Source organism: Coturnix japonica, chromosome 5 (genome assembly GCF_001577835.2).
Source record: "Coturnix japonica isolate 7356 chromosome 5, Coturnix japonica 2.1, whole genome shotgun sequence".
NCBI classification, from domain to species: Eukaryota; Metazoa; Chordata; class Aves; order Galliformes; family Phasianidae; genus Coturnix; species Coturnix japonica.
The window spans coordinates 10,465,761-10,487,504 of NC_029520.1; the positions used below are offsets into that span (position 1 = coordinate 10,465,761).

Sequence of the window (21,744 nt, forward strand, 5' to 3'; positions counted from 1 at the left end):
TCCTCCTGCTTCTGCTTCTTTTTTGGGCAGGAGTCTGTGGGTCAGGAGGTGGCTCCGACTGGTCATTGCATCAGGGTTTGTGCCCATCATGCTGTTCTGTGTCTCCTCTCCACATCCTTCACCTGGCCCAGAGCAGGGAGCACCTTTCTGCCTTCTCTCTCTGGACTGAGACCTGCTGCAAAGGTCACAGTCTGAGCAGACAGAAGCTGTCCCCATCCAAACCTCTTCCCTGGGCACCCTTCCCGGGCCAACATGCTCTGTACCCTATCTTGAGGCACACAGCATCTCATGCAGCCCAGCTCTGGAGCTGGGAATAGACAGACTGCGTCTGTCAGGAGCTGAAGGGGTCTTACAGGGCGTTACTTGTTCTGTCTATGCATGGGGTGTTTGGGCTGTGCTTCCCTGTAGATAAAGGTGAGTTCAAGCCCTGGGAGATTCCACTGGGCCTCCACGTGTGGTGGCAATGGTACCTGGCCCAAAGGGCAGCAGAAAATGAGGAGAAGGACTACTAAAATAATCTAGTGCAACTAACAACCCATCCCTACCATGTCACTAAACCAGGTCACTCAATGCAACACATACCCTTTTCTTGAATACCTCCAGTGACACTGATTCCACCCCCTCCCTGGGCAGCCAGTTCCAATGCCTCAAGCAGGAAGGGAATGTTCTAGAACAAGACGTGAAGGGTGATGGATGAAAGGTACAAGCTTTCAGCCTGGGCACGGGGGGACACAGCCTAAACTGGCAGTGCACAGCAGCCATCTCCAGAACAGCAGGATGTGTGAGGGGCAGCATATGCTGAGTGCCCGAAGTGGAGTGGGTTGTTATTTTCAGAGGTGTGTGACCAAGACTACCTTCATAGTTGTGGTGATGGTGCCCAATTCATTGTAGGGTGCTGAAGTATTACCCCAGATTGGCCATGCCTGCACCATAAGTGGCTCTGGGCAGTGATGGGCTGCTCTTACTGCCGTGGTAGGGGGTTGACCATGCCCCCTGCTGTCCCTCCATCTTAGCTTAACACTTCCCACTTTTGAGGCTGCTGACAGGCAGAACCTTAAAGTAATCCAAATGGTTGTTAAAAAAATAATAATTTGCATTCCCCCTGCTCCTCTCCCATCCCCCCTCTGAGCCCTCAGCCCACAAAGTTTCCGGCACAGCTCACTTCTGCTGAGCGCAGGAAGAGCAAAGCAGCGGCGGCAGCACCATCTTGCATCATCCCTCCGTGCTAGCCAGGAGGGGATATGTCGGACCTTGAGGAGTGCCAGGAGGGTGCAGTAGGCACAGATCAAGTGGGAGATGAATCCTACCAGGAGAGCGAGAGGTGAGGCTGGGGAGCCTGATGTCCATGAATCTGGGAGGATGGGGAGATGGATTCATTGGTAGGGAAGGAAGACTGTGGGGTTGAAATGAAGGGGATCCATGGGACATAAAGGTGACCAGATGCTTTTGGAGAGCCCTTCCAGATAGGGAGAGGCTTGGGCTTCTCCTAGGTCCTGTCTCCATGGAACTTCAAGGCCAATGGCTTGCGGATTGAATGAAAAACCTGGCCTACAGCATATGCAAGGTCAGCAAGAGGTCTGGCTGTGAGACCTAGACCTGCCTTAGTGCTTTGCTGTTGAAAGCCCAGATTAAGATGAGGTGGGGACAGATCCTGCTGTTCTCACTGTGTGTACAATTTGGTGGGATGGAAATTGAAAGTGGGAGGGTTGCCCAAACCCCTCTTGCTTTTACTACTGTCTGTGCTATTGGTTGGGTGACCTTCGCTGGACATGTCCTTGGAGACATTCAAGGTCAGGCTGAACACGGTGCTGAGCAACCTGATGTAGCTGTAGGTGTCTGTGTTCATTGCACGGGAGTTGAACCAGATGTCCTTTAAGGGTCCTTTCCAAATTGAATGATTCTATGACTTGTGACACTGGATGAAGCTGTGGGATGGGTCTGAGACGTGATACTGCTCTGAGGGTCTGATTTCTTTTTGTGTCGACTGTTCACATAAGCTGAATTAACTGGGACATTTTTCAGGCTTTCTGCTGCCTTTTGTCAGTTTACACATCTCTCTCTTCCCCTGATCTGCTTTCTTGCTTTATCAACAGAGACTGTAAAATTCTTGCTCTGTTCACTCCACAGCGGACACGTTTTCATGGGGGTGAAAAGGAAAAAGAGTAGCAGCAGAAACCAAATTACAGCTGTAATTAGGGATGTAGAGATAAGCCAGGCTGAAAATCACGCAAAAGATTTCTGACCGTAGACTCGCTGGATTTAGGTTGAGCATCCATAGAGCTTGGGGGGTTGCCTCACTTCCTCCTCCAGCTTCAAAGCTCATATTAGCATTTCTCCCAAAGGCAGCACACTTGACATTGATAGAAAAATACCCCCTGAGTGACAATAAGAGGAGAAAGGTGTGTCATCTCCCATCACTACTGATTGCAGTGTTTTTGCTGACACCTGACAGCAATTAGCCTTGGCTGAAGCCTTGACTGGAAGCATCAAAAGGTGCAAAGTCTCAACACACTCAGCTGCCTGCAGAAACAAAGAGAGTTTGCTGCTGTGGGAGTGGGGTGGTGGTGGTTCAGCATGGCATATGCAATCCTAGGCACTGTTCTGTGCACCCAGCAGGAGAACTGAGCAGTTGCTGGGGCAGCTCAGCCTTTACCTTGTGCTGTGTTGGCTCAGATGAGGCCATGCAGCAGCAGCAGCTGCTGAGGTAGGCCAAGTCTATCCCTTTTCTGTTTCCTGCTGGAGTTTCCCATAAATAAGAAAGGAAGCAGTCTGTTCTTTAAAAACAGTGAAATTTTATTAAACCTGCTGCTAAGTTGTGTTTGTGAGTGTTGATCAAAGGGTGGTGCAGACCTTCCTTTTCAGCTGAATTTAAATGGAGACCTAAATACTATGGGGGGTACAAAAATAGAGAGCAGAAGTAACGTTTGGTTTGGAAAACACACAGAATTAGTATCCCTCCTAGTCTGTGTAATGCTTTCCTATGCAGCTCCGAACTTCTCCTGCTTTTGCTTGCAATAAGCATTGCTATGTTCTTGTGATTTCCACTGCCAAAGTGGAGGGAGGAAGTGTTTGTGTGCCACTCTGGGCTACCTTTTCTCACCCTGAGGCTAGCTCAGCTCTCTGATCTCCTCACCTTAGGCAAAAGCTCTTTGCAAATTGGGCTTATTCTCTTCCATGAGCTACCATCACTTTATGGGAAGACTGAGCATTGTGAGCCTGATGCCCTGCAGCGCATCCCACTGGAGCATGGCTCACAGGCAGGCTTTGCTATGGAGCTACAGGCCGTGAGATGAGAGACCAGCTCCCAAATTCCCCTGCTTCCTTCTTGGTGGGGCTGCAGGAAGCCCTCAACAGCCCATGTATGGTCAGCAGCAAGGGAAGGTTTGCTGTGCCAGCAGCCCCAGGATTCTCCTTGTCTCAGCTGTCTCAAATTCTCTGGATCCTTGGAGGAGCCTCAAGAGCCCTTCCTAAGATGACTTTTGTTGCTAAGTATACCCGTGACTGTAAGCAGGCCGGCCAGGGAAACTGATATGGGGAAAGTCCTCAGCACGTTAGATTCCTTTGGGAAAGGATGGTTGATCCCTGCTTGGGAGTAACTGGTCCAAGTCTGATCCAGCTGTGTGCACTGGCATTAAAAGGAGCAGAAGAACAAACAAGGGAGGGCCAGCAGACTTCAGCTGGAAAATTCCATGAAGCAGGGCAATACTTCAGCATTTCCATATTGGATATAGGTGCTCTGGCAAGGCTGTCAGGGAGAAAGAGCTGCCTCTAATTATAGAGATGTATCAGGTGCCTTTACTGCCCCTTTCTACTTTCAGGAAAGCTTGCCTCTGAGCCTCATTTGCAATGTAAAGCCATGGGTTTGGTATACTATCTAAGTAGGTGATTGCTTTGGAGGTCTTATTTGAATTTGTTAACTGCACAGGACTGTGCTGGCTGGGAGGCTGTAGAAAGGAAAAAAGAAGTGGGAGTTTTTCCAGCAGGTTGCTTTGAAACATTCTGAGGTGAAATCTGACTCTGATGCTTGTGGGATTCCCTTCTCTGAGGATTACGGGGGGAGCTTATTGTGTAATTGGGTGTGAAGGCAGAATGGGAGAAGACTGGGTTGAGGGAACTGGATACCCACAGGATGCCAGGAAGAGGCTTTGCCAAAATCCACTGTAGTGATGGGATGAGGCTTCTGCTGGCTGGTGGGACATCAAACCCCTCCAGCATCCCAGCTCTGCACTCATCATCCCCATCACCCTGGGAGCCGAGGTTGGCATCTTTATGAAGGGAAAAAAATACCTTAGCTATGGGATTTGCCCTGTGCCAGTTAACAGGTATGGGTAATTCCTCACTGGGGCATCTCCATGGTACTTGACACGTATGTTAAGGCAACGTAATTGCTTTGAGTTCCCAAAACCACTGCTGAGATTTAAGTTGAGCTCTCCTGGTTATTAGCTGGTGTTTCTCAACTCTCCTGCTCTCTGGGTGCTCCGTGGAGGTGCAGTCACCAAGGGGTTAACCAGCCTTGCTTGGAACCTAAGTGTGTTTTCCCTGCCAGTGTATCCCTCCTAACATGCACCAGATGTGTGAGGAAGCTGCCGAAGTGTCTTAATCCCAGGTTTCAGCACTCAGAGTTGTCTTTTCCACGGGCAGGTCTGCAGAGGGATTCCTTGGGGCTTTGCAGGGCAGTGTGTGGGCAGGGCGGCTGGCAGCACCCAGGATTTTCCCTACTTCGAAGGAGCAGTGTGACTGTTCAGGGACTACATAGGAAAAACAGATGGGCACACCTCACTGAATTTATTAATGGATGGAAATAGAGTCAGAGCTCTTCTATTACTGGTGTGATTGGTGACTCACTTGCACCAGGGGGCTGAAAGATTGGAGCCTCATGGGAGCACCTGCTCTGAGATGTGGAAGGCTTGTTTCATTTGGAGCTGAATTTATTTGGATTTCTTATCACATGGAAGTACAGGTCCAAATGTTTTTGTTAGCACAAATCAGTGCCATCCCACTGTTCGCAATAAAGCTGTGGCAGTTTGTATCAGCTGGAGGTCTTTGGTTCTTTGCCTTACAAACTCACTTTGCAAGCAGACCCTTTGAGAAGAATTTTTTTTCTGCATTAGCAAGCAGCCCCTCTCCTAGCTCTAGGTATCTGTTGCTTGCTGCTGCTAAATAGACAGTATGTGCAATTCGTTTTATCAAGTCCCTGCCAGACGGGATGGAAAATATGAACTCTTCCCCTGTGCATGAGCGTGCATGTGCCTTTTCTGCTCCAAAAGCAGTTTCCTTTCCAGAGAAATGTTGCTCCAGAGCCATTAGCATTAAAAAAACCCTGAACTATTGACCTATTCCAAGCAATCACAACCACCATCCATTTCTGAATTGCAAATTCCTTCATCTCTAGTAAGGTTTACAACAATAATTGTTCCAGTTATTGAAATACCCTCAAAATAAGTGTCTCCTTGCAGCTGATGTTCACCTGCATGTAACAGGAGCCGGCAGCGGTGTGCTCCAAGGAAAGACTACTGTGATATTCAGTTTGTTCTCCCCTGCTCTGGTGCGGCTTCAGGTTGTGCCAGGGGAAGTTCAGGTTGGATATTAGGAAAAAAAATTTCTCCACAAGAGTGGTTAGGTGCTAGAATAAGCTGCTCAGGGAGGTGGTTGAGTCACTGTCTCTGGAGGTGTTCAAGAAACATTTAGATGTTGTACTAAGGGACATGAGTTAGTGGGGAAATATTAAGGGTAGTTGGATGGCTGGACTGGATGATCTTAGAGGTCATGTCCAACCTTGGTGTTTCTCTGATTCCTTGGGATGGTGTGTCTCCCGTTTCCTACTCCAGTTGACATGGTCCTTTATACAGCTCTAGGTGCCTCCTGTGCCTACCTTGATCAATCCCTCTTGGTGCTATGACAGGAAGGCTTCTCTCATCTTGCTATGAGGGCTGAATTTGGGCACGTAAAGACTATTCTCGTCTTGGTGGAGGCAAACCCTGGGCTTCAGGATTTTTGGATACACCACACCATGCCACTTTTCTCTGCCCTTCTATAGTAGCTCCCATCTTTTTGCTCGGCTCCAGTAAGGGAGGCATGGATAGATGCTGGGAATCTGAGGTTAGGCTCTTCCCACAAGGTTTGTCTTGGAAGTGGAGTTGGCAGGCGGGGCTCAGGGATGCCTTCCTATCCATTAGCCTACCCTGACCCTCTCTGGAGCAACAGCCTGGCAGCATGAAGCAGGGATCACCTCTGTGATTAAAAGTCAACAACAGGACAATGTGATCCTGTAAGAAGGCCTTTCATAGCTATTTCCCAGCATCCTCAGTGAGGGGATGATCTTGGCAGTAGATGCCTATAGCATATTCACCCAGGCTGGAACATTGTCCTGCTGCATGGATTTGCAAGGGAGATGAATCCTGTAGTGATGGAGCTAGTCTTGAAGCCATCAGTTCTTTGCTTGTGCTGTAATGTCCAACCTACAGGGTCCGGGAGTGCCTTATCTATGCCATTGTTTTGTTTTCCCATCTCTTTCCCAGTGGTTTAGTTTGTTTAACATAGCATAAATATATGGTGCACGCTGCAGGAGCTGTGCTGGCTCTACATGCCAAACTAGCTTGCCTGAGTCACTTGGCCATCTCAGCTTTTAATGGTGCTGGGCTGCCCTAGTTTGTGCTCACACCTTTATCCTTTGTTGGCCTTTTTCTCCCTGTTCTTTTCCTTTGGCTTCTTTTTCCCTCAGCCCCCTCATCATTTTTGCCATTGGTATAATCACTGGAGAAATGCAACTCTTCTCTCCAGACTTGTGTTTCCCCTCTCCCTGAGAGATGAAGAGAACCCCTTGGATTTTAGTTTTAAGGTTTGCCCATTAAATGCTTCATGGGGACAGAACAGGGTGCATCCCTCCTCCATCCTGCATGTGGATGAGAGGGCAGTGGTGGGGTAAGGAACGAGGGCTGCTCCTTCTTCTCTTTCTGCCTCTTTGGATGTCATAGGAAGAAAGTCATTGTTGTTCCTGAGCCAAGCACTTCAGCCCAATGACATGGTGTTTGTTGACTCTCTGGACTTGGCCCACAGTGCTATGAGCTCTTCCTTGTGAGCCAGCCCTCCTGCAGCCACTGACATCCCCTGCTTGTCAGGCTGCACTATGTGCTGCAAGGTGAGCCCAGGGCCATAGTTGTGTTTGCAGAGCCCTTCCACAGCACCTCGTGGCTCCCCACGAGGGAGGCCAAGCAAGTATCCTTTCTGGGACAGCTTCCACACACAGCATCTACTTCCTTCAACAGCCATGGGGTAATGCTTTGGCTTGGGAGCATCCTTGCAAGTTCAGCACATCTACAGGGGGCTGGTTGTTCTGCCTTCTGCTGCTCCCTTGAGTGCAGCTGTACATCCCTCTGTTCCATTTCAGGGCATTTTTTGATGCTCACCAGAGCTGCTGGGTCCTCTGTCTTCAGATCCTGCTATTTACTCCCCAGAAAACAAGTACCTCCCACTTTAATCACACAGTTGAGATGTGCTGTTCTCTTGACAGCACGCTTCTGGAGCTTGCAGGTAGCTGCTCATGCAAAAAGGGGACAACGTGCTGCTCTTGGCTGCTAGATGCTCCATTTCCTTGGGATTATCTCTGACTGTTTTGGCTTCTGAGTTTTGCTGCCTGAAAGTGAATGCTGATGGAACGAGCTGGGCTGCACTAAGTGGAAGCCAGTGGTGAGAGTGAACATCTTGTGGAACCTACAGAACATTTGGGGTAAACTTCTTGGGATGTATTTTTTTGTTAGCAGTGAAGTCTTTTCTTTTAGTTTTTCTTTTCCCCTCCCTAGATCATGTGTTAGCCTCCAACTGATTTTGCAATCAGTCCTACATAGCAGAGTGATTGTGTAATTAACGGGAACTGGTGCAGCCCTATCTCACTGGGACTCCCCTCCTCCTGCCACAACAGCACAGCCCCACATGCTCCCTCCAGATCTCTCACCTTCCTTTCCTTAGCTGATGGTGAGAGCTCAGGGAAGCTCTCTTGTGGCCTGCAGCATGTTCCTGGGTACTCTGGGCACTTCTACTTCTGTACTGTGTGCAGCTCTGCTGCAGGGATTTATGTCATTTCTCCTAGCATGTACTGTGCCAAAAGGAGGGGGAAAAAAAGTAAGAGATGAATGAATTATTTGTTTTTCTTTCTGTGTCTGCTGCACTTCAGCCTGAACACATCCAGCTGAGTTTCCTCGCACTGCTCACTGAAGGCACGCATCTCTAGTGTGGTCATGCTTCCACCTTGCCTCCTTGGCTGGATCATATCATGGGCAAGTTTGGGGGTGTTTTCTTGGTAGGACAAGAAGTAATGTCCATAAGTTGCAACAAATTGGGTACTGTGGAAATTTTTTTCTCATAAAAATGATGAGACAGTGACACAGGCTGCCCAGGGAGGTGGTGGAGTCATCATCCCTGGAGGTGTTCAAGAACTGTGGAGATGTGGCACTGAAGACTTGGTCAGTAGCCATGGTGGGTGTGGGCTGGGGTTGGACTGGATGATCTTAGATCTCTTTTCCAACCTTAATGGTTCTATGATAAAGAAAGTCCTGCAGGCGTGTTTTTCGTTTTAAACATGTGGGCAACTGTGATGATGTTAGGAGTGTTCACTTGCCTAAGCCTAATTGCTCCTGTAAGCGCCTGTGGGGCTGGGACATGCTCTTTCTGAACATCAGAGGCCTTTTTTGGTAAATCTTTTGCGCCTTCTCACCAGTCCCAAATTTAGAAATAGAAAATACAGTAGGACAGCATCTGAAGAGCCCACAGAGCTAGGCCAGAGTCTGTGTTTGTGCTTTGAGGGTTCTGTTGTTATGATCACCAAGGGGAAGTTTGGTAAATACCTGCAGAAAAAACCCGAAATGGATTGTTTCAAAATGAATCTGAGAAGGGGAGGTACATCCCTCTGATCTGGGCTTGATACTCTTCCTTTTTATTGAGGTGTCTGGGTGTACTGCACCGGCAACTTCCCTATTTCAGGCAGCAAGAAGCAGCTCTGCAGAAGTGATTGAAAAGAAATGAGTAAATAAGGTAAGAGGGAACTGAAAGCAGGAGGAAGGTGAGGGTGAGGGCAGGGTGGCCCATCTTAGAAGCAGATAGATATTCCCATCCACCACAGGGGAAGGAAGGCAGTCTGTGCTGTGAGTTATGTAGCTCAGTGCGCATGGTTGTAATGGGTTGATGGTTGGAATAGTTGATCTTAGTGATCTTTTTCCATGATTCTCCCTTATGTGTGAGTGTATAAGGTAGGGCTGGAGTAACCTGTACAAGTCTAGGTACCTGTTAGCTCAGTACGGGGGATGGTCTTTCCGTGCAAAGACAGGATTAGGGGAAAAGACTTTATTTGATGATGATTAAGTGTGAAGGCAAGAACAATCATCTGCATCTAGTAACATAGCAACACAGGTGGCAGCGTTATTGGCCCCTCATCATTTACACACAAGATTCTTTATTCTCCTGAAATATAGGGGTTTCCCAAAGACAAGACAGCCTTCTTGCTCCCTCTCTGTTTGACAGCTGGGGAAAGTGAGGCATGGGAAAGTCAGTCACTTGAGCAGATGAGGGGACACTGGGAGCAGGAGTGGGGTGCAACTCATTGGCATGCCCCTAAGTCCAGTGGTTGTCCTCACCTCACAAGAGCTTTCCCTCAGTACAGGAGAGACATGGATGTGTTAGAGTGCATCCAGAGGAGAGACACAAAAATGGTTCCTTACTGAGACAGATTGAGAGGGTGAGGGCTATTCAGCCTGGACAACAGAAGGCTCTGGGGAGACCTAGTAGTGTCCTTTCATTATCTGAAGGTTGGGGGGGGGGGGAGGTTGCTCTAAGATGGAAGGAGAGAGACTCTTTAGCAGGGTCTGTTCTGATAGGACAAGGGGAAATGGTTTCAAACTAAGAGTGGAGATTTAAATTGGATATAGGGAAGAGGGTTTTTTACAATAAGGGCAGTGAAGCACTGGCACAGTTTTCCCAGAGAGGTGGTGGATGCCCTGTCCATTGAGATGCCCCAAGGTCAGGCAGAACGTGGCTCTGAGCACTGGATCTAGTGTAGGTGTCCCTGATCATTGCAGGGGAGTTGGACCAGATGGCATTTAATGGTCTCTTCCATCTCAAATGATTCCAGGATACAAAAGCCCTCTCGCACTAATTCAGCTCTTGGTTTGTCCCCTGGTACACGGGGAGCGCTGGGAGGCGAGGCTTCTCCCGATGTGAATGGACCAGCAGTGATTTACTGCTGGCTGCTCCAGCACAAGCTGCCAGCCCAGGCTGCAGCCCTCGGCTTGCTTTGTTCCACATTTTTATCATAGAAAAAGCAGCGGTGGAGGGAGGGAAAAAACGAAGGAGTGGAGTAAAAAGAAAAGGGCGGGTGAGGGAGGCAGATGAAAGAAAAAGGGGAGCAGGGAGGGAGAAGAGATGGAAGAGATGAATGAGAGATGGGAGAGGAGCGCGTAGTAGCCTGTGGAGCGCTGGCTTTGTACTGTGCTCGCAGGCAGCACCCAGCCCGCATCCAGCGCTGCTCCCGGAGCTCTCCCTGACGTTTGCAGCAGGCAGAGGAGGAGGAGGTGGAGGTGGAGGAGACACAAGGGGGTGGAACAGGGGGGGCTCGCCGAAACAAAAGGAAACCAGCTGCAGAACTTCCTGAAGACGGGGCGGGGGGACGCGCGGCGCCGGGCGGCTGTGCGGACAGGGAGCGGCTGCGGGAGCCGGCAGCCGGCCGCTGGGCTCGGCACCATGAGCAGCGCGGTGCTGCGGAGGAACTCAAGCAAACAGGGGCTGCAGAACCTCATCAGGTGAGTGGGTGGGGGGGATGGGGGCACGGGGGCGTGGGGACACACGGCCCTCTGCCCCGGTTTCGTCTCCTCGTTCCCCGAAATCCGCTGGGCTTCTGCCCTGCCCCGCTCTGCCGTGAGTTGGGAGGAAGGAGGATAGATCCCCCACCTCCAGAACGATATGAGAAAAGCAGATCAGAACTTGCTGATGGCTTTTCCAGGAGAGCGCGACTGGAATAACTGAGCACAGCCTTACTGTGACACTCACCTGAGACGGCGGGGTTTTTTTTTCCCCCCACTGAAACATGTGCTGAGCTTGAGCTGATGTGCATCTGTAATTCTGTGAGCTGCTGGTGCTCGGCTGATGCAGTGCATCCCAGCAGTGCACTGACTCTTCCTCTCCACCTACAATTGCCAGGGCACGAGGCAGTGGTGAGCTGTGCAGTCTGTTCCCATCTACAGCCCAGGCTGAGCCCAGGAGGATGGCTCTGTTGTGCTGGCACTGGGGTTCCACCCATGCACTCACCACTGTTCGGCTGGAAATTACCCCAAGACCATCCTCTAGCAGCTGGTGCTGGGGGGAATTTGTTCTGTGCTCCTGAGAGAGTGAAAGGTAGAACAAGGAAGCACAGGGCAAACATTGTAAGTTGGGCACCTCCGGGCTGTCCTGTGCCACTGGGCTCCAACAGGCAGTTGGGGGTGCCAGGGTGGGGTTATTTGGATATTCTTCCAGTGGGATCCCCCCGGCCAGTAATACAGGCTCTACACCTCACCTTCCAAATGAACTTTGTGCTGTGGAAGGGACATGAGGTCCCACAGCTGCTCCATCTCTGCCCCCTGGACATAAGGCGGTGGCATGGAAGCTCTCTGAGGTGGATAATGAGCAGGCTGAGGGGAAACACACACACCTTGTGCACACAAAGGGAGTCCAGAATTGGCACAGCCTGAGCCAGGGGTTTTTCTCTCCTGACTGTTGTCCCTAAGTTCCTCCTCCTTCAGCTTGGGACTTTTGGTGTCCCATAAACTCACACTGGCTTCTAGCAGGGAAACTTTTGATGATATTTGTCCTGATAGGGGCTTTTTGCTCTTCACTGGGCTGAAGTCTGATATCAGGGCTGTGTTGTCCAGCCCCATTGCCTCCCTCCTTTCTGTGGAGGAGGAAGGAGTGTGTGAAGATGTATGAGGGATTTAATCCACTGTTTACATCCAAATAAACCCATTAATACTCACAGGAATGAATAGGAGAGCAGGCAGTCTCTGTTCCAAGCACAGCCCCTTTTGCAGTTGTGTTTCCTTCTTCTTAAGCCTTGCAGTGAGTTGCAAGCTCCTTCAGTTTGTGAATGCCTTGAGGCTTCTGGCTTCAAGACACAGAGCTGTGAAGACTGCTAAGCTTCCACTCTGCTTTCATCTATCCCAAGGTGACTGCAGGCAGAGCAGTTACACTACACAGGTCTTAGGCTCTTCTGATGTGCATGAGTACATAGCTGACATAGAAACAAGGGCAAAAATGGCTGTTTGGAGCCACATCTGTAAGCATCAGGGATTCCAGTGTGATGCCAGACATACCCTTCTGCCCCTTAATACAAAGTGTAGTGGTCCCTCCTGAGCCTGCTGTGAGGCTCCACAGCATCCTTGTCAGGGTAACCTGTTGGCTTGTGCTTTGCTCAGCAAAAAGCAGAAGGATGTACCCTCTGCATTGCTCCAAGGGAGCCACGGAGTCTGTCAGCATTATCTGCCTCACTCATTCCTTCCCCCCCATGTCCTTCTGTGAGTGCAATCTCTCTATAAGGATGTCCCTGGAGAAATATTTGTCTCTTTGTAGGAAAGTAACCACAGTAGTCCCACGAGACTTTGTGTTTTTGAAGTCCTTCCCAAACACGAGCCTCCCTATCTTGTTATCGTGGTCTGTTCTCCACTTACCCTCCTAATGAATTCCTATAAATAAGATAGAGATCCAGCGCCTGCCATGTCAATTCACTCAGTTCATTATCAGTTCCTGCTGGAATTCTACTCTCCTTCTATTTATCGAGACTTGAGTGTTTCACAAAAGAAGATGGCTGGTTAATTAAGCCGCAAATCAGCCTCTTTGTAAATCCGCAGCAGCGGCAGCGGTGCCACTCCCCAAAACTGGGTGATGGAGCCTGGATGCTGCTTTCCCCACATGCCTGATGTGGGCTCCATCCCACAGCCACGTAGTGTGTGGGTGAATGTGTACTTAGTGTGATGGGGACCTGGGGTTTTGCCCACCTCTGCATGCTGCTTCCCTTTCTGTTGGTGCGTGTCATCTCCTGGAGCTGGCCAGGATATGTCTCAGCAAGGAAGATGCTGCTCTGCTATTTCCACTTGACCTCTGGAGCAATGAACTGGGAACAAGGAGCTTGGAGGGCTTGGGAAGAAACAAGGGGGGTGGTGCTTTGGAGGGAAAGGAGAATGGGAGGAGAAGGGGGGTGCTGATACTATGATTTGTTGCATGGAAAGTGGTGGTTATCATGTGGGTTATCACAGATTCTCTTTGCTGATGCTCACCTCTATTCCCTGGGTTGTGGGCTGATGTGGGGAGCTGATTATTTCCTCTCAGCAGCAATGGCTGAGCCATCTCTCTGACTGTTATGTGGATGCATTCCCAGCTTCTTTTGGCCCTAGGGCTTGTTTGGTTGGGAGTACCACATTTGCTATATGTTGCAATGTTTCTTTTCTGGAAGGAAAGAAGTGTCTGTTTTTAGCTTAATCGTGCCTTGTGCCTTAGGCTTCTACCTGCTCTGAAGCAAATAGATATTTAGGGCTGATGGAAACTGTGGGAAGCTCTACAAGGGCTAGGGTGAGCTGCACCCTCTGATAGGGTGAAGCATTTCCATGTGTATCGGAAGGGTTTGGCCAGCAATGGCAGCAGGTGGGATGCTGGGGGTTGATGCGTTGGAGATAGCACGATATGTAATGGCTTTAAGTTGTACCAGGGGCAGTTTGTATTGGATGCTAGGAAAAAATCTCATCTCAGAGTGGTGATGCACTGGCACAGGCTGCCCAGGGAGGTGGTAGAGTCCCTGTCCATGGAGGTGTACAGGACCATGGAGTTGTGGCACTGGGGGACACGGCTAGCGGGCATGGTAGGGATGGCTTGGGGTTGGACCTGATGATCTTTGTGGTTCTCCCCAACCTTGATGATTCTATGGTTCTATGATTTGCAGCTTGGCTGCTGTGTGACAACAATTTTTTAGCTTCCTGAGATATTTTTCCTCTTCTCTCTTTGTTTGTGTGGCTTGGTTCTCCTGATGGAGAAAAGCCAGAGCAGACACCAGTCAAACCCAGGAGCTGCATCCCTTAGTTCTATGGGGAGACAAAGGACAGCCAGTGATGTGCAATGTCTCTATCCCCCTTGCCTATGAGAGGCTGTGCTGACATGCTTTAAGGATAACGTTTGCACTCAGTATTTTGGGGCCAAGCCTGCTCTCTCTCGAAGGCACAGCAGGGGTAGATGGCTTGTTGCTGACCCTGGTTCCTATTGCGACTCCATTCCTCAAGGAGGGCTGTAAATGCAGAAAACCTCCTGTCTCCCAGAGACTCATTCCCACGGTCTTCTTGCTACCTCCTGTCCCTGCTGCTGCAGGGAGCTCCCTCCTGCTGCTTCAGGCAGCGGGGCTTGGGGGAAGAGCATCGTGAAACAAATGACTTGTGACCAGTCTGGTGGGTCCGATAGGAAGCATCATCATACCTGGTGTGAAGCTGGCTTTTAATCCCAGCTCTGAGCAGTGGCAAAGTGTTGTTTTCTTCCATTCTTTATAGCACGAGGTAGCAGAGGCTGTGGATGCTTTCCAATCCAACACAACAAAAAAAAATAATCCGAGTTCAGTAAGCCAAGCTGAACCTCTCTGACAAGTCTGCTTTATCCTCTGGCGTGCCTCTCCCTTCCAAAAACAGAGCCCAGACTTCCTCCTCTCCAGGCAGACGCCAGTTTCTTAAACTGTGCAGCTGAGATAGAGGGAGCGTGAGAAAAGGCCACTTTTTAGGGTCTTACACGGCATCAATTTCTCACACCTACTGAACATTGCAGCCTGTGCAGGGTGCTGGGAGGGCTCCAGCTCCAGCCCTTTCTCTCCCCCGCTCTGCCTCCAAATTCCAGACCGGTGATGTTAATACATTACCGCACCAGCATATCTGTGTGCAAAGGACACGCGATCCTGGGGGTGCAATTCATCATCTTGGAAGTGAGTTGGTGGGAGTTTGCCTGCCGTGGTTAAAAGTAATTAAGATATATATATAAGAACAGGTCATTAAGGATAGTGACCTCAGGATTGCTGCATGGGTTGGCTGCTGGTGGGATGCTCCCACCAGGGCAAGAACTGGCTTCTTTCTCCATTGCCTGTGTTTATCCATTCAGGTTGAGAGAGGACTGGTGATGGGATGGAATTTTATACTCTGCTGAAAAGTCATACTGAGACCCCCTGAAAATCTTTTGATTTCACCCATGTCCAAAAAGAAAAAATAAAAGGACATCCCATCAGATGCTCCTTGCCCATAAACATGTGACTGTAGTGGAAACACCCTTCCTGGCACCCCTCCATTCACCTGGATGTATCAGTTTCTGGTCCTACCTTCTGCCTGGGCTCCAGTGTAGGCTTTTGCCCTCTCAGGGACCTTTCGCAATGGTGTAGCCCACCTGAATATTCTGGGTGGCACCAAGGTTACGTGGTGTGCGTGGCTGTGTATCTGCTTCTTTTGCTCTGAGCAGAAATGGGATATGCTGTTCCAAAGATAAATCCAGATTCACTTTAAAAAAAAAGAAAAAAAAGAAAAAAAGGAAGACAAGTTGCTTTTGTTTTTAAGGAGAGGCTGAGTCCCTGCCATTCTGCCTATGGTATTCTTCCTTTTCTGCTTGATGAAAGTTCAGGCTGTATCTTATTCTGCTCAGTTGCCTTGGTATGTCCTTATCGGTTCCTGCATGACACCTTTCCACACCCTGGCTCCTGCTGGTCAGCAGGGGTGGGAGATGGAGCTGCTTCCCTGTAGAATGAAATAGGGAGAAGTGGCTGAGGCTGCAGAGCTATGGATGGGTGGGGAGGTTTGGTATGAGAAACAAGCTTAGGGTGAAGCATCTATGCATTTTTCTGTCTCTCTCCCCTCCCTTCTCTCCCCCCCTTGGTGCACCCCCTCCTCGTTCAAACTCTGAAGCCTAGGCTGTGAATGGAGCGTTGCAGCCGAGGAATTACATGAATGTATGGGAGGGAGAGGCTTGTGCAGCATTGCTGGCTGCCTTCAAATGACAAGGCAGTCTCTCAGAGCTGGAATCACCATTTCCCCTGAGACAACACAGAAATAAGCTCCAGGCTGTGACATCATCATTTCTGGTTTTATTCCTTTCCCAATTGCCTTATATTGTGCTGATATCCATGACCCCATCCTTATCCAGGCAGATTATTGCCCTACTGTGGTCTTTGCTATTGAGCCATGTTACATTTCAGCCCCAGAAACATGTCCACCAACAGTCCATCTGCCTGGATTATTTCAATATCAGAGTTGTTTTGTCTAGTGCCATAGAGGTCACTCACACTTGCTGCTGTTCAGCTGCAGTCCCTTGGCAGTGCAGTAGTCAGGAGGTTAGGATGCTGGATGCACCTCTGCTCAGTTCCCAACGTCTTCATTGTGAGCCCTTGGGTGTGGGGACAGACTTCTGAAGGCTTCTTGATATGTGAAGGTAAACTGGGTCTTAGATCATTGAGAAGGGCTGAGATGCTGAGTGCTGGGGCATTGCTTTTAGCCAGTGGGTTGCAGCAATTGAAAGAACCTGAGTACTTGGCATTGTGGCTGTGTATTGAGGGTGACATTTTCCATTTCATGTGGCAAGAGTGAGCAGTACACTTTGGTCCCTCTGCAGTCATGCTTGGCTCTTCATAAACTGATGATAAATGCAGTATGAAATAAAGCAGTTCTGCTTGTCAGCAGGGTGAACTTGGTGACAGTCCTAAGCCACATTATGTTTTATGTTGGGTGGGCAACTTTTGTCACTTGTTGCTGGGTATAATTGGGAGAGTTTCACCTGGAGTCTACTGTTCCCTCTCCATGATGGAGTGCTGGCACTGTGGGAAGGTAACAGAGGCTGAGAATAGTGATGGACTGAGTTGGATCAGCCTTGGACCGGGCTCTTAGCAACATGATATAACAGTAGATGTCCCTGTTCACCTCAGAGGAGTTGTACTAAATGGCCTTTAAAGGTCCCTTCCAACTTGAACAACCCTCTGTAGGAAGGAGAAGAGATCTTGCATGGGTGTCTGGCCTCTTCCTCTCTCTTTCCCTAAGATTCAACAAAGAGGACAATGGGTTGACTGCTGGGGATGCAGCCCTGTTTCTTGTAGGGGATTTTGTCAGATGTGGTAAGTATGATCCTATCCCTGTCACTTTTGCAGATGATGGGAGTTTTACCCTTGATGGCTGTGGGTTTTGCACTGGGTTCCATTCGAGAAATACCAGTTGTTGTGCCAGGGTTGTGCATGACTCGTCTTAGATCCTGTTCCTGAAGCATTTCTCCCCATGACCCCTGAATATCTGGGGCAGCGCACGCGACAGAGGCCCCGACCAAAGTCAACAGCATCCTGGCCCAGTACCCAGCAAGCTCAGGAGACAGGAATGTCGAGTTTGCTGGTAGAGGGTTGCTGTGTTCTGGCACAGGTCTGCAATGCCTAAAGCCTCTGGGAGGCATTTTATTTTCCTTGCTGGAATTAGCTTTAGTGCTGAAGGTTGGTTTAGGGCCAGCAAAACTTCCTCTGTGCTGTGAGCCATGCAGAAGTCTCCTCAAGTCTGCACTGTTTCCCTTAAATACAGCTCAGTGCCAGAAGTTTCTCCCACATTAATGCTATAAGCTCCTCAAGCACTGGCAAGGAATTGCCCAAAGGAAATGTGACCTTTCTAGAAACGCTGGCTTGTCTGAAGCGGGTGTTGGTGGCCATGAGGAGTGTGGCCACCCATATTTGTTCTGCAGGACGTATGCAAGAGGATGAGTGGAAATAAAACGATTCCCTTGGCTGTGTTCTGGTGGGAGGTGAGGTCAAGAGCTGGATGTGAAGCAGACATCCAGCCCCAGAGCTGGATCCCCAGAGTGGCAGCATCCCAGCTGTTCAGCCAGCTGTGGCCGTGTGACCAAACCCAGAGCTGGGTGCTTCAGCCCTTCCTTAGAGCTGGAGGATCTCCTCACCTCCCTGCTGAGAGGTAATCTCTTCCATAAAGAGTGTTTCAAATATGATGTAGGGTGGGTGGGAGGAAGAAGGCTTTTGCCCCTGACAAAACTCTGCTAGGAGCTTGTGCTCTTGCCTTGCCCTGGGGAGGGGGGCTGGTGATACACCTCTATATGGGCAGGTGGCTCAGGGCAGGAGCGTAGCACACCATGAATTCATATTGCAAGCTTGAAGCTTTCCATTTCCTTGTTCTGGGGCAGCTGCAATGATTACAGCACTAGAACAGGGTGCCTAGGGAGGTGGGGGAATCACCATTCCTGGTGGAGTTCAAGAACTATGGAGATGAGGCACTGAGGGACATAATTAATGGGTATGGGGAGGAAGGGCTGTAGGTTGGACTAAGTGATCTTAGTGGTCTTTCTAAGCTTAATGATTCTATGAATTTTAATGGGGATCTTTCTACCTCCTTGCTTTGAAAGAAAATTTAACAGCTGAACCTCTCCACATGTCAGAGTGGGCTGACAAATGGTTGGACTGCTCCAAACCAAAAGGATGCAGTCAGTTTGCAGTTCAGCAAACTGCTGTAGCTGACCCATATGTGAGCACTTTGCCAAGGTTTTGTTTTCCATTTGTTTGTTTGTTTCTTTTTTGTTGGAAACAAATACTTGTACTACTAGATCAGTTGAAGAGGAATATTTTCCCTTTACTTGCTGACTGGATCTCTGAACCCCTAAGCATTACTTATTAAACATCACTCTACTGCCAGCCTGTCTGAGCAGGAAAAAGAGTTCTGAATCTGACAGTAGAGTGAGTTCGGGTGTTTTTGAGCCCAGGGCAGTCAGGGGCTCAGTGGGGACCTGTTTTCTGCCTGACACGTGTGAGCAATAACCAGCATTGCAGCATCACTTGGGCCACTGGCAGCTCACCCTTTGGCATCAGGAGTGGGGGTGATATTCCCCTGCCCTACAGAAAGCTGCATCTCCCCAAAACAGTTGCCCTGATGTTGTCCTGGGCCCACTGTGAAGATACAGTGACAGAATAGTGAGCTGGTGAGATCATGGGGAGAGAATTAGTCACATCCCACTGGGAAACTCAATGGAATGCAGGCCAAAGTGATGTGCAAAGTGTGCATGGCCCAGACAGGACACCCCTGAGTTGCTACAGCCCCTTGCAACAGCTTTCTGGGGAGCTGGGCTGTGTGGAGTTGCATGAAAATTGAATTCAGTCTGGGAGAAATGTGGACTTTGCTGCTGGTAACTGGGGTGATCTGGGAGGGAGGGGGTTAAGAGCCATCCAGAACTGGGGGCTCTCTGGAGCTGTTGCACAGGGGAGGGAAATTGTGGCAGAGTTTAATGAATGACTTCATTTATATATATAAAAAATAAAATAAAATGCATGCACACACACAAAAAATAAAACAACATGGTGGCTTCCTGCCAGGCCCACAGACAAGGGTTTCTATGGGAACCATGGGGAAAACAATAAATATGATGGGGGACACGGAGGGGGCATGGCTGTGATCTGGGTGGCTTTGGGCTATTTGTTAGTATTGAGAGCAGGGAGAAGTAGCCTCCCAGTCTGATCTAAGGCTGGGAGAGTGGATGGGTGAGTGAGCATCAGCGCCAGCTTTAACCATGGGTACTGCAATCCATGTAGAGGTTTTATTGCTGAGCTGGAATGCAGCAGCAGCCTTATCACTTCCTCAGGTGGGCAGCCGTCCTGCTGGCAGAGGCACCCTGAGGCTGCAAGAAGCCATCACAGGTTTTTGCTCCGTGCTGGGGTAGTAAGCGGAGTGCGACACAGCTCCTGCCCTGATATGGGGAGGTCTGTCTCAGTTGCTAGGCTCTATGGTGCAGATTTCACCAGGTGATCTAGGCTGCGGAGCCTAGATTCAACATGTGAGGTTGGGCAGTGGGATTTCTTGTGATATCCTCATATCCCCATATTACTTGCATTACCCAACTTCCGGCCCTTTTCCTGTTGTGTAAAACATCATTGGAGGGAATGGTGCTTTAGGATGCATCTTCCTTGTGGAAAGGTTCTTCTGCAGGCAGTGCCCAACCTTGTTCACACATCACCCATTCCACTAAGGGTGTGGTATGCTCCTGAAATCCTGCCCTTTGGAAAAGGGACTGAAACAGGACAATCATAGCACCATTAAGGTTGGAAAGACATCTAAGGCCATCTAGTCCAACCACCAAGCCATCACCACCATGCCCACTAAGCCATGTTCTTCAGTGAGTGCCACATCTATGTGTTTCTTGAACATCTCTAGGGATGGTGACCCCATCACCTTCCTGGGCAGCCTGTGCCAATAACTGACCACTCTTTCTGAGAATAGATTTTTTCTAAATATCCAACATGAACTTCCTCTGGTACCGCTCAAGGTCATTCTGTCTTGTCCTATTACTGTTAAGTGGGAAGAGAGGCTGACTCTCACCTTTCTGCTGCCTTCTTTCAGGTCACTGTAGAGAGCAGCAATGTCTCTCCTGAGCCTTCTCTTTTCCACACCAAACAATCCCAGATCCCTCAGCTGCTCCTCATCAGACTTGTGCTCCAGATCCTTCACAGCTTTATTGCCCTTCTCTAGACACACTCTGTGGCCTCAATGTCTTTTCTGCAGTAAGGGACCTAACACTGAGCATAGCACACAAGGTGCATCCTCACCAGTGCCAAGTACAGAGGGAAGCATGCCAAGGGACAGAACCACCACTTCAAGGACCAGGGCTCGTGCTGAGATCCCTCATGCAGCGAGTCCCTACCTCACAGGGAGAGGTGTCCCAGCAGCTCGGGGGGTATTTTCAAGCACTAAGATGAGTTTTCCTTCTATTTTGACAGGCTGACGGCACAGTGGAGTGTGGAGGATGAGGAGGAAGCAGCACGAGAGAGGCGGCGGCGGGAGCGTGAGAAACAGCTGAAGTCCCAGGCAGAGGAGGGCTTCAATGGCACTGGCTCCTGCATGGAGAGTGCAAGTTCAGCACAGGAGAACCAGTAAGAAGTACCCATGTGTATACATCCCACAGCAAAATTTAACTGAGCACCCCCGCGCCTGCCTTGACCTCATGTTTGTCCTGGAATTTGGGTGTCCCTGGGAAGGATGCTCCCATTCCTCCTGCCATCCCCTGATTTCTCTGCAGCTGCTGACAGCCACCTGGGCTTGCTCACATAGCCGGGGTCAGCCTGCCATTAATCTTCCCATAGCTTTGCTCTCTCTCATGTAAACACGGCCCCCTCCTTCCTTCAGAGCTTCCTGAGCCAGGACACATCCCATCCACGTTGCTTTTCTTGTCCCTTCCCCCATTCAAACAATAAAGGGAAGAACCAACAAAATGGTAGATTTGCAAACCTCAGCTGTGCAGGGTCCTGAATGTAGACCAGGCTGGTGGTACCCATGGACTGGCTGTATCTGTTCTCTCCATCTCCAGCGCATTTCCCCACTTTCATGGTCAGCAGTTATGCATGGCCTTGGGAGTGAGGGGGATAGATGTTCCCAGTGCAGTCTCACCCAGGCTCTACAGCCAACATCCCAATGTCCATCAGGACCAATGTCCCACCTTTGGAAAACCCTTTCCTCATGGATGTCCCTTCCTGTCTGTACCAAGCTGGGGCATCCCTAAGCTACTCCTACACAAGCAGAGGGAAATAACCCAGTTCTGGATCAGCATATCATCACAGCTCAAAAGTCTGAGGATGGCAGGCTTCCCCTTCATTTCAAATCATCAGCATTATGGGGATGCTAAGCATCTGACACCTAAGGGTCCAGAAAGGCAAAGAAAAGGCTATGCTTATTGTGTATTTCAATACCTGAGTTTTAG

General features: G+C 49.6%; 1 protein-coding gene across 1 annotated transcript in view; it reads left to right on the forward strand.

Annotated features, from left to right (window-relative positions):
• Positions 1–1,163: 1,163 nt before the first annotated feature.
• Positions 1,164–21,744, forward strand: part of LSP1 (lymphocyte specific protein 1) — a 39,077-nt gene continuing 18,496 nt past the window's right edge. Inside the window, exons 1-2 of the mRNA XM_015863846.2 lie at positions 1,164–1,321; positions 20,768–20,920. Coding sequence (XP_015719332.1) covers positions 1,242–1,321; positions 20,768–20,920 — 233 coding nt within the window. The 5' untranslated portion in view covers positions 1,164–1,241. The remainder of the gene's footprint in view (positions 1,322–20,767; positions 20,921–21,744) is intronic.